The 11,769-nt window shown below is 57.8% G+C and overlaps 1 protein-coding gene across 6 annotated transcripts in view; it reads left to right on the forward strand.

The window, feature by feature from the left end:
* SULT4A1 (sulfotransferase family 4A member 1) overlaps positions 1–11,545 on the forward strand; it is a 34,086-nt gene extending 22,541 nt beyond the window's left edge. The window contains exons 5-8 of one of the 6 annotated variants that reach the window (XR_010411294.1): positions 524–618; positions 6,285–6,423; positions 7,586–7,718; positions 9,063–11,545. Coding sequence is in view for 3 of the 6 variants with exons in the window: in XM_045872365.2 (XP_045728321.1) it covers positions 524–618; positions 6,285–6,423; positions 9,063–9,175 (347 nt within the window). In the remaining 3 variants the exon portion in view is untranslated. Of the gene's footprint in view, positions 1–523; positions 619–5,491; positions 5,613–6,284; positions 6,424–7,585; positions 7,719–9,062 lie in introns of those variants that run through there. The other 5 variants (XR_006790543.2, XR_010411293.1, XM_045872365.2 and 2 more) reach the window with 5 other exon arrangements.
* Positions 11,546–11,769: the final 224 nt, after the last annotated feature.

Raw genomic sequence — 11,769 nt, forward strand, 5'->3', positions numbered from 1 at the left:
GCCTCTCTCCACCTCTGCTCCATCCTGCTTCCGCCCTTCCTGCTTCTGCCCGTGGCTCTCCTGCCTGGCAGGGCCTTGTGCTCGGGTCGTAGTGCCTCCCACATGTCATCCTACCCCCGCCAGCAGCATCGACCGCCCCATTTCTCAGTTCCCCGGGCTTGCACTCTTCTCAGCGACCGCGTGTTAGGCAGAAACTCATGGGAGCCAGGGAGCGTCCATCCCCCAGGTGAGCAGAGGCCTTTGCCCAGTGGTCAGGTCTTCAAGGTGTCCAGGAGGTACGTAGGGAAGGGGGCTGAGAACTATTGGCGAGAGAGACTTGTACACACAGCCAGGGGATGTGGGACTTCGGAGGGGGCTCATCTGTGGGACCTCCCCCGGAGCCGAGAGCTTGTTCTTCCCTTCCTGAACCACGGCTCCTGGGCAGTGAGAGGGGAGCCTTCCAGAAGGCAGGGAGCCAGGCCACCCCACTTGTGCATGCCTGTTCCCCCAAGGCTGTGACTCACCTGTCCCCTTGTCTCCACAGTAGGCTACGGCTCCTGGTTCGAGCACGTACAGGAGTTCTGGGAGCACCGCATGGACTCGAATGTGCTTTTCCTCAAGTATGAAGACATGCACCGGGTGAGTGCTGCAGGGGGGCAGCTGTGGGGGCAAGCACCCCCAGCCTCGCAGCTCCTGATGCAGGAGCGTGGGCGTGACTGGAGTGCATGGCAGGTCTCTCCGAGACCCCCGGCTTCCGGGCGGAAGGACTCAGAAGTTCCAGGTGTGCCCAGAATCCTCCCGGGCCGGTGCTTTGGGAGGCCCTCCTGCCTGGCGGGGTCTGGCCCTGCCCCAGCCTGCCTCAGCCTCTAGGCCCCGGCCCCAAGGGTGCTTTCTGGGTTGGGCCGTGGGCAGTGCTTTAGAAAGCCCTGTGGGTTATTTTTCTGCCTAGCCGTGGGAACAGAGCAACGGCCAGACTCTCCCTGCCGCCCCCTAGCACCCTCTCCGCAGGGGACCAGCTCAGAGCAAAGGGCTAAGATGGCAGGGCCCGAATTTCTCGTCTCGCGGCCTGTTTGCCTCACAGCAGCACTCAGAGTGCCGACGAACCGGTTCATGTGAAGAGTGTTGCTGAGTGCCTGGCATGGGGCGTGGGGGTGGTGGCGTGAGGTGGTCGCTGCCGGAACGTTCCAGGCTCGGCCATGCTGTTGAAGGCAGGAGCTCGCCTGTGCCCCGAGAGCTCACCTTCTAGAAGGGGGGCCCACGCGCCGCACACCAGTCACTGCCGTTAGCACTTTAAGGGTCTTGCCACGTGCTGAGTCCTATCCGAAGTTCTTCGGGCATGTGATGGCTCACTTAATTCTAGAGCACCTTGACCCTCTCTGCTGGGGCTGTATCGTCTCTGGAGGGACATTCTGATGGTTCCCCTTTCTTACAGCAGACAAAAGGCAAGCCTTCCCTAAGTCCCTTCCCTCTGTGGCTCCTCGGCTCCACTTTGCTGCGGGTCCCCTCACAATTGTCCCCCCTCCTGAGCCCGCTCGGGCCGGGCTCGCCCCCGCGCCCCCAAGTGCTCTGTCAGGGCCACCCATGGCCTCCGTGTTGCTCGACCCGGCGGTCGGTGTTCACGTCATCCCACCTGGCCTCCTGGCAGCAGGCGACAGGTGATCGTCTCCCCCCACTCGGGATACCAGCTGGTCCTGGTTCCTTGGCTGCTCTCTTCTTGGTGCTCAGCCCACCTCGGCTTTCCTCTCGTCCCAGCCTTGCTCCCTTCCCTGATGACCCCAGGCCAGACGTGGACCCTCCCCAGACTCGCTCTCCACTGGCCGCCCCCTGCACCTTTCTCCCTGAGCGTCTGGTGGAGGCCGTGGACCCGGCATGTCTAAAACAAACTAGAGGTTTCCCCTCAAATCCTCCGCAGCTTCATCTGTGTCTCAGGCGAAAGTCATGAATCCTCCTCGACTTCTGACTTCCTCTCACACCCTGTGTCCGTCTTCCCAGTCTTGTGTTCTCTGTCTTCAAAATATGCTCCTTATCTGACCATTTGTCCCCCAGTCTCCGGGGTCCAGGTCACCCTTGCTTCCGGCCCGGGTCATCGCTTGCGTGGCCTCCTGGGGGGCCTCCTTGCATCCCCTCAGGCCTGCGTGCTGTGCAGCGGCTGTTCGATGGCATGCACACCGGTCAGACTGGGCCCCTCCAGCCGCACGTTGCTTCGGGTGCAGGTCAGGGCCCACACGGCGGCCCGGTGCCCGGACGTCCAGCTCCACACTGGCCTGCTTACTGTTCCTTCAGCCTGGGGTGCTGTGGCCCCGCCTGGAATGTTCTTCCCCTCCGGGGTCCACATGGGTCCCTCCCTCACTTCTTCCAAGCCTTGGTTCCTGTCAGTGACACTTCCCCGGGTCCCCATTTGAAATCGGCCCGTCCAATCCCCGCACGTCTCTCTCCGCTTCATTTTCTCCACAGCCTCTAACATTCCGCCCCATATCTTGTGGTTTGTGTCTGTATTTTGCTCACTGTCTCCCCTGCCAGAATAAGCTCCTTTGGGGCTGGGAGTTGGGGTGCCTGTTTTTGCTTCTAAGTCAGTGCCCGACGCATAACAGGTTCTCGGGAAGTATCTGTGGGTCGAACGGATGGCCTTCACGGTGGAGACCCTTCCTCCTTGTTAAGAAGCCAGAGGCCCGCGGAGTTGAGGGGCTTGTCATGGGTGGGCTGCCCCGGCTCCCTGCCCAGGCCCCTGCCCTAACTGCTCCCTGCAATGTGGTGGTGGCGAGTGGGTGGGGCAGGACGGCACCAGGCAGACCAGCCTGGCACTCTGACCAAGGCCGTGGCCCAGGCGAAGGCGTTCATCTGCCTGTTGTGTCCGAGAGAGTCCAGGTGGTTCCTGGGGGTGGGGGTGGAGACAGGCACTGGGGACGGGACTCAGTGATGCTGAGCAAGCTTGGCAGGGCTTGGTCACACGGAGATTCGATAGGAAACATGGAAGGAAGGGTGGGTTCTGCATGAAGATGGAGAGCTCGCTTTTGGCCTCATGAGTATGAGGGGACTGTAGGACAGCCAGCAGGAATGCCATGAGCAGGAGGCCACATGACAAGCTCAAAGAGGGGCACAAGTGGTTTGGGGGCCCCCTGTGAGTCCTGCCTCTGGTGTCTGTGCCCTCTTGCAGCCTCCCACACTGACCCGGGCTGGGCCATGTGAATTTGGAGACCCGGATAGGTACACTGCAAGCAGGAGCCGGGGCAGGGCTCAGGGGCTGGGGTTGGCCCTTGCACAGTGCACGTGGGATGCCCAGGTGTCCCCCTGGGGACGCCGTGGGGAGAATGGGTGGCCCAGCCGCCAGCCCTGCCTGGCTGCTGGACATGTGAGCAAGATCACTGTGGGGCCCCTAGGCCCCGGCTGCAGCGCCAGAGGGGCACGTCCGGGGAGCCAACTGCCTCCTCTCCGTGCGGCTGACCCGGGTGTTGGAAGTGGACCGCTCATGTTGGGACCTGTCTGGGCCTGTGGGCCAGGAGATGAGACTGCTCCTCCGTCACGGAGGTTCGGGAGGCATCATCTTCGAACAGGGCCCGATGCGGGCAGGCCTGGCGGTTAGCGGGCCCTCAGCAGGTGTCTGTCATTGTTGTTCTCACTTGTCAGGGAGGTGTAGCAGGTACTTGAGGTCAAATACACAAATCACACGTCCACAACCTGATAGACTTTTTACAAGTACACGTCTGTGTGATCATCATCCAGATCGAGATTCAGAACATTCTGGCTTTTTCCGGTTAACACTTCCGCTTCCCAGAGGCGACCACTCTTCTGACCTCTGTTGGTTCAGATTAGTTCCGCTTGTTTTTGAACCTCCCAGGAGTGGACGCCCGGGGAGTGCGCACCGGCGTCTGGCTGCTTGTGATCCGTGTAGCGTCCTGCGGTTCATCTGTGCTTTGTGTGGCGGGCTGGTTCTCACGCCCGGGTGGTATTCCACTGCAGCAGGAATACGCCGCCACGTGTCTGTCCGTCCGGTGTCGCTGGCCGTTCTGGTCGTTTCTGTTCGGGGTGGTTATGTGAATGTTCCTGCATCTTGGTGGACATGAGCTTTTTTTCCCCCGGGCGCCTCCCCGGGGTGGGTGTGTGGGACGCTGGTGATTTTATGCCCGCCTGGACCATGCTAGCGCTTGCCCACACCCCAGGCCTGGTGTGAAAGGACGAGCCCCAGCGCGGTCAGCTGCGCACACGCCCGCCGGGGCCACGTGCCAGGGACTCAGCAACGAGGAACTTAAACCATTACTTCAGTTACTAAACCACGAGGGAGTAGGATGCACGCTTTATATACACTTCGTAGCTAAAACACAGACTGACGCCTGGCTGCTCTGGATTCGTTCCAGGCCCTTCAAGGTGAGTTCCTTCTCTGCCTCACTGGGCCCCTCAGCAAAGAGGTTATAGATGGGTTGCTTTCGATCGAAGTCCAGACCGCCAGCCCCACCTGGGCCTGCCTCCGCCCGGACTCATGTTCCCGGGCCAGAGGGACCAAATGGCCTTTACTGCGGTCAAGGTCCTAATTTCTACTTGTTTACTCTTTTTTCACAAACCTCAGTAAGGGTCCGGACTCCTTTAATAGGGATTAAGTGACTACGTCACATTTTTAGGAATTCACGTGGTTCACACTTTACTCCAAAAAAATAGCCCAAGTGAACGTCATTGGTCTCCAGGAGTGTGGTCAGGCCTGGCATGTTCTCATCTTGGGGCTGGATCATAACAGCACCTGCGCACTTGCCGCCTCGTGCGTTCCTCCGGGGGTTCCTACATCTCCCCCTTTGCTGTGGGCTGTGCACATGAGCGGGACGCCGCGCCGGCCTCCCCGGTGTGTCACCCCACAGTCCTGCAGTCCCCTGTGAGGTGTTCTCGCCAGCCACAGGTGAGGAGTCTTGACTGTGACCAGATGGCAGTGCTGGGACTGGAGCAGGGACACTCGGGAGGTCCCAAAAGCTGTCCAGAGCTAGTCTGCGGCTGGGACGCTGCCTGCCCGCACAGCTCAGTTTCAGAACCGGGAAGCAGGCTGGTGGCAGGCAGCTGGGTGCGCGCTGGTGAATGTGCCTTCCTCCCTGGGCTGGATGTCACGCCAGTCGTGTGGTGTCCCCATTAGGGTTCTGGTGGCCGCTCCAGCAGTCTGGGTCCCTCTCCTTTGGTGTCCCCTCCGAGGGCCACTGTCATTAATCTTTGTCGCTGATTTTTTTCTTTTAGTTAGAGATACTGGGTGGCAAAGCAGGGAGAGGAGCTGTTTCTATCCCTTTTTATTCGAACATTTCCTGTGCTCCCGATCCTGGCCAAGCCCTGCACACGGGGCTTGGAGCTGAGCACCTGCACCCCTCTCTGGTGGGAGCCCCTAAGCGGGGGACAGCTATGAAAGTGGGGCGCAGAGCCCAGTGGTGATCACCGTGGGAATCCAGAGAGGAGCTGACGCTCAACCCAGCTTTCACAGAACCTCTTGTTTTGTAAGGTTTGCGAAATACTGTGTAAACAAATGAAATGGATTTCTTTATCGTAGGACTTCTCAGAGGCTTTAATATGCCAATTACTTTATAAACCATCAAGGAGGCGACAGCCTCCAGCGTTTTCCTGACGCAGGACCTGGACATTGCCAGAGTTTGGAGACTGCCTGGTGACAGGTCAGGGTTCTGGGCACAATGGTTGGCAGTGCACGGATTGAGAATATGAGGCGCCTTGGGTGATTTCCCGGGAGCGGGGCGGTGCGGGGGAGGGGCTGTGTGGTGAGCAGGTGTGTGCCCCTCCCGAGACGCAGGCTGGGTCACTAATGCTCCCACCATCCGGAGGGTGGAGTGTCGGGGCCCAGAGGTGGCTTTCTGTCCATTGAGTCGAGCGTAACCAAACCCTCACACCTAACGAGCTCCTCCTGCGGGGTGAGGTGGGCTGGCCCTGGGGCCTGTCTGGGCCTCCAGGGGCCTCCTTCTTCTCCCAAGGGCCAGCTGGTTCCGGCTGATTGCACGGAAGGAAGGGGGAGAAGAGTGAGCTGGTCTGGCTCCTGGCTCGGTTCGGAAGTGAGTTTTAAAAATGGCCACAGTGATCCCAAGCCCTCAGGCCTGCTCCAGATCCCCCGGAGGACGGGGGCTTGACTTCCAGCTCTGCCACTCGAGAACCGAGTGCCCTTGGGCAACTGTTTAACCTGGATTTATGTCCGGACGAGGCCAATATCAGGCCTGTCTCGAGGACTGAGTAAGGAAGTGTGTGCAGAGCACCTTAGCAAGTGCCCCGCCAAGGGTCTTGGGTCGGCCAAGGCGCCGCCTCTCACGGGCTCCCTGCTGTCTGCTCTTGTGTTCCAGGACCTGGTGGCCATGGTGGAGCAGCTGGCCAGATTCCTGGGGGTGTCCTGTGACAAGGCGCAGCTGGAGGCCCTGAGCGAGCACTGCCACCAGCTGGTGGACCAGTGCTGCAACGCTGAGGCCCTGCCCGTGGGCCGGGGTACGCGCCCCCCCCCCCCCCCCCCGCCGGGGTCCGTGGTCCCTGCCCTGGGCCTCGTGGCTCCAGAGTCCTCTGCTCCGTGAGAGCAGGAAGGTCCTCCGAAAGCCAGGTGCTGTCGGTGGAGACGAGCGGGGGCCAAGGGGGCGGCTGTGCGAGTGGCCTGGGAGGTCACCGGGTGACTGTCAGGATGCCGTGGGCTCTGTGGGCAGGACGTTTCAAGCAGGCGCCTTCCCAGACAGCCCCACAGCACAGACCCCGGCATGGGCTCGGGGCCGTGAGATGGCGGAGCCCGGGGCACGCAGCCCTCAGCCGGTGGCGGAGAGTCCCCCCCCCCCCCCGCGGGGCGACGCCCCCTCCCTCTGCACTGGGTGCCAGTTCCGTGCAGGCCGGCGCTCCCCGGGCCACAGCTGTGTCCTGGGCACGGAGCGGTGTGAGGCGGAGGACATAGTGCAGGCAGGAGCCCTCTGCAGATTTGCCCGCGTTGCTGTCTGTCCTTCAAGGCTCTCACGATATTTGAAACTGCTTGATTTTGGAGAACTCGGGCGTTAGAACACCCTGAGTCCTGGTGGCGGCCGTGGCCGCATGAGCCACCGTCTTGGCAAGTACGAATTGCCCGTGACACTTGGTGTTGTGCACCTGCCGTTGGTTCCCAGCTGCGTGAACTCGGAGCGTCCTCAGGTGACAGAACGTTCGAGGGGCCCGCTGCGCCTCCCACATGTGCAGCCCCAGCTGGGCAGGCGCGACAGAGCCGGGCCCTGGGGCAGGGTCCTGGGCAGGGCCTCAGGGCGGGCCTTTGAGCTTCTCCAGCTCCGCGCTCTCCCTCTCTGGCTACCGGGGCGGTCCTGCAGGTCAGGGGGGGAGCACCCTCCTGTGAAGGCAGAGCAATCGGCTGAAACCACAGGACCTTGCAAGTGATTTCCTGGCTGTGTCTTCACAAATATTTATTATTTAAAATTTATTTGCTCTTTTTTAGTTTTGCTTTTGCTGTGTTTTGTTATCCTTGAATGTGACCTTCTCCAAAATACCCCTTTTGGTTCATTTGCGTGGTAAAGAAGTGTCGAGAACATACTGCGTACCCATATGCTCCTTCTGATGTGTTTGCTTTATCATTGTTTACCTTGGTTTTGCTTTATTTCAGTTCTTTGATTTTGTTTTCTTTTAGCACATTGCCTCTTTGCTCAGAAGACCTCCTTGCGTTGGTGAGAACGCAGGGCTTGAGTAGCCAGCCGCATTGCTTAAATTTGATTCATATCACAGCATAAATTGCACTGTCTTGATTCCAAACCCTAAACCAGGTGGGTGACTCCTTTGATGAGCTCTCAGCTGCCTCAGCTGAGAAAAATAATCATGGAAAAATATATTTATAGTGTAGTTGGTCTAGAAGCTTCTAATTTTGTCCCTGAGGTATCATCAGAGGGCAGCAAGAACAATTTCTCTGGGTTTTTTCTTTCCCCTCTCTGACACTGACATACAATTTTTCATTAGCAGAGAGAAAATCCTTGTCACGTTAGATGTGGTAGCCCAGCATGGTGGGGTCCCGCCAGGACAGGGACTTCTGTTAATAGTGGAGCTAACAAAGGATATTGGCTAGACAGTCGGAGCTCTGACCTCAGAGATGCTGACTCGGGAAGGAATTTGAAAGGAGCATTTCAGTGCCCCGGGGCTCTTCCTTAAAAGCATGGTGATAGTCCTAGCAGCTCCTGGAGCTGGGGGCTCAGAACCCCCACTCCTGCCGTCTGTCCGGGCACTGCTCGCATCTGACCAGACCGTCTGAAGATTCTGTAGTCAGTAAGTAAAGTGGGTTTGGTGGCCTTGGGCATTTTGAGCTCTCTCTTTCCCCACTAAGCCTTCATAAATGAGCGGCTAGGCCGTGCCTGCTCGTTAGTCTGCAGGCTCCATGCTCCTGCACATCTGCCCGGAAAGGTCTCATGTTTTGGCTGAGCCTCCCTGAGCTGGGGCTGCGCAGAGCAGCTGGGCATCGCCCCGACTTACTTCTGAGGGGGTTGAGTCAGCCCAGCGCACGTCTGGCATCTAGTTGCAAAAGCTCGTTGGCATTGCGACTCTTCTCTTCCCTTTAAATTCCTCCCCAAGGTTGCATGGCCAGGCTTCTCAAAATCTTCACCCTTGACTCAGTCGGGAGGCTTCCTGCTCACCATAAAAGGTTCTGCCTTTTGGGATGGTTTTTTTTTTCTTTTTCACATTCTCCAGAAGCAGATGCCACCTTGGTGGAGCTGTTGAGTCGTGAGTGAGTAGTGATACCACGGAGTACCCAAGTGCACATGATGCCCCAAGTGGTAGATCCATTGCACAGACACCATCTGTCCTCCGGGGTGTGTGCCTAGCTGCCGGGGATGCACCAGTGAACAGGGGCCGAGGCTCTCCTCTCAAGCCTCAGCTCTGCATACTCGTGCATGCCAGGCTCACGCAGCAGGGAAGGGACACCCAAACGACCAGACTCAGGGAAACGGGTTCAGCTCGTCTGTAGTTCAGATGGCCTGCCCTGCCCCCGTAGGCCAAGTTTGGAGGGGTGCAGGAATAGATCTGGAACCTTCCAGAACCTTTTCCAAGGCTTCCTTTGGTTCGGTATCTGGCCTGACAGCAAGTGAATTCAGCACATTCTGCTCTTGTTTGTGTTTCAGGAAGAGTCGGGCTGTGGAAGGACATCTTCACCGTCTCCATGAACGAGAAGTTTGATTTGGTGTATAAACAGAAGATGGGAAAGTGTGACCTCACGTTTGACTTTTATTTATAATAACAGCAACAGCAAACTTGCATGCTCACAGTACCCAGACACTCTACTAGCTAAAAGTCCTGTATGCACTCATTTGTTCCTTGCTGGACGAACTCCGGGAGCAGTGTGAGGCCCGGGGGAGGGAGGGAAGCAGCGGAGACGCTGGAGGAAGAGGGGGGCCTTGCTTCCGACCCAGAGCAGCTGTCTTGCCTTTGGGATTTGAAGTCTCTACATGTCTGATTACAAACGTTATATAAAGATCGCAGTTTCGATGGCCTGTATCATAACTATAAAGTCTGTAACATATGCAGCTAGAATGTCTACCTTTTACAACCCCACATTATTTATTGTATTTTATAGAGCTTTTCACTGGAAATCTAAATAAATGTCAGTAAACCAAATACAAGTTCATTTCCAAGGGGACTCAGGAGCGAGCCACACCCGAAGGGTAGAAAGATCTCAGGGCTGACTCTTTATTTTTGTAGTTTTGTTCAGTTAAGGCACAGACGTTCTGTTCTCACCTGGCTCGGGATGAAGGTGAAGACACAGGATGAGTTGGGTGTGTGTGTGTGTGGGGGGCTTATTCCTTTTGATGAGTTCAGTTCTTTGTAACCTTCCTAGACAAAGCAGAGACTGTCCACTAGGCATTTGCAGAAAGGATGCCCCTCTGCTGGAGACCCCTAGTGGGCCGCCTCAAAGGCCCAATCCAGAGGAACCAGTGGAACATTCCTTGAGGGAACCTGCCCAGGGAGGCCGGCAGATGGGCTCTAATGCAGTGACTTCAGAGCCTGCCCCAGAGCCTGAGTGTGGGTGGAATCTGAGTTCTCATTCCACTAACTCTTGTTCCCTGAGGCAGAAACCTATTTATGCGGGCCAGGAGGTGCTTGACTGTAAATTCCTAAAACTTTTATCATCATTCAGTTTGTGCCGTCTGTACCTGAGGCTCTCGGCCACGGGAGAACCATTTTGCAGGTTTAACGCCCTCTCTCACTCACACTGGTTGGCCTTCGTGCCTCAGCTTACCTGAGGGAGCAGAGGTGGTGTCTTAATCGCCCCACCCCTTGCTTCACCGTCTGCCCACATTTGGCTGGAGAAGCGTCGAGGCACGGCCAGGTAGCAGCCGGGCCAGCGGCCAGTTTGTATGCGTGTTGCCGCTGTGGTGGGCCTGGGGTCGTCTGGATACTTAGGTGGCCGGGAGACGCCCAAGGCAAGGCAGTGGCTGGAGGGTCGCTGCTGTGGAAGGGTCTCTGTGCCATGTGGCTGTCTTGGAAAAGGTGCAGACACGCGCCGGGGTCTTGTTTGTAAAGGAGCAGCTTGAACAGGGCAGGTGGTATGAGGCATCGCATGGTGGGTTTGGCAGCACCTTTCCTGTGTATCTGAGGGAGGCCGCTTTCTGTGAAATTTCTTTTCTATTTTTCTATTTTTAGTACTGTATGGATATTCCTGAGCACCACACATGATACGTCTGTGCTTGCTTGCATCTTTAATAAAGACACGTCCCGTGCCTTGTGTTGCGCGTGTGCTGATGGGTGGAGAGGGGCAGCATTTCAGGGCAACGCGATCGTGCGCCCCGTTGACACCCGGTCCCTGGGGCTGACCGCGGGGGGCGGGGGCACAGCCCCATGTTGGTTTGGCTGTTTCACTCGGATCTAAACATTCCAAGCGGTGAATCCCCCTCCTTTATTTGTCCATTCGTCGTTGCTATTTCTTAGAAGCTGAAGGGAGGGTTGGGGGAAAAGGAGATCGGGGTGCATGGGGCCTGCCGAGAGCCCTGGGTCCCATGTTTAACGCGGTTCTCGGCCGTGTATGTGGAGACCTGCCCGGCTGATTGCACTTGGCCACTTTGAATTCCAAAGCTCGCCTTCCTGATCCCCAGCGGTAGGAAAATCCAGGACATCATTTTACCTGACAAAGCTGGGGCTTTCTGGAAAGCACGTTTATTTTCAAACAGGCCAATTCCTTTAGGTCTCAGGTGGAACCCCAGAACTGATGTTGGTCTCCAATTTCCCTGGACCCCAAGTTCATCCATGGAGTGCCCGTTCTGCTGCCCCAGAGGGGCTGCTCCCAGGCCATTTAAAAATCACCTGAAATCAGGCAGAAACTGAAGGCCAAGGTCGTGAATCCAGAGGCGGGCAGAGCCGTGGTTCTAGCGCTCATTCCTCCAGTGTCCCCAGCCCTGCACCCTAGCTGTGTCACTTCCTTTCATGGGTGCATTTATTCAGGAAACGCTTGAGCGCCCACGAGGCCCTGGCGCCGCTGGAGGCTCTGGGGTCCAGCAGGGACCGCAGAAGGGCCTGGCCCCCGTGGTGGTCATCTCTTGGCGGGAGACGAAGTCCCCATCACAAAACCTGTGTGAGTTTAAGCTCAGGAGGACTAGAAGGGACGTGGTGACGGCTGAGACCAGGGGAGGCGGGTGGGCAGGAGTGGGTGGGGAGGGCAGTGTGCAGGGACTCCGTTTTGGAGGGGTAGCCAGGAGCCAGCTCCCCGAGGGCCTTTTAGGTCATGGGGGTTTGGATTTTGTAGTGAGAACTAGGGCTGCAGAAGGGTTCGAACAAAGGAACGCTGCCCGGTTTGCATTTTTGCAAGCCCCCCTGGCTGTGAATGGATGGCAGGGC

The sequence above is a fragment of the Mirounga angustirostris genome, unplaced genomic scaffold (assembly GCF_029215605.1).
Source record: "Mirounga angustirostris isolate CCGP_5_RB_7025 unplaced genomic scaffold, mMirAng1.0.hap1 SCAF_5, whole genome shotgun sequence".
Lineage (NCBI taxonomy): Eukaryota > Metazoa > Chordata > Mammalia > Carnivora > Phocidae > Mirounga > Mirounga angustirostris.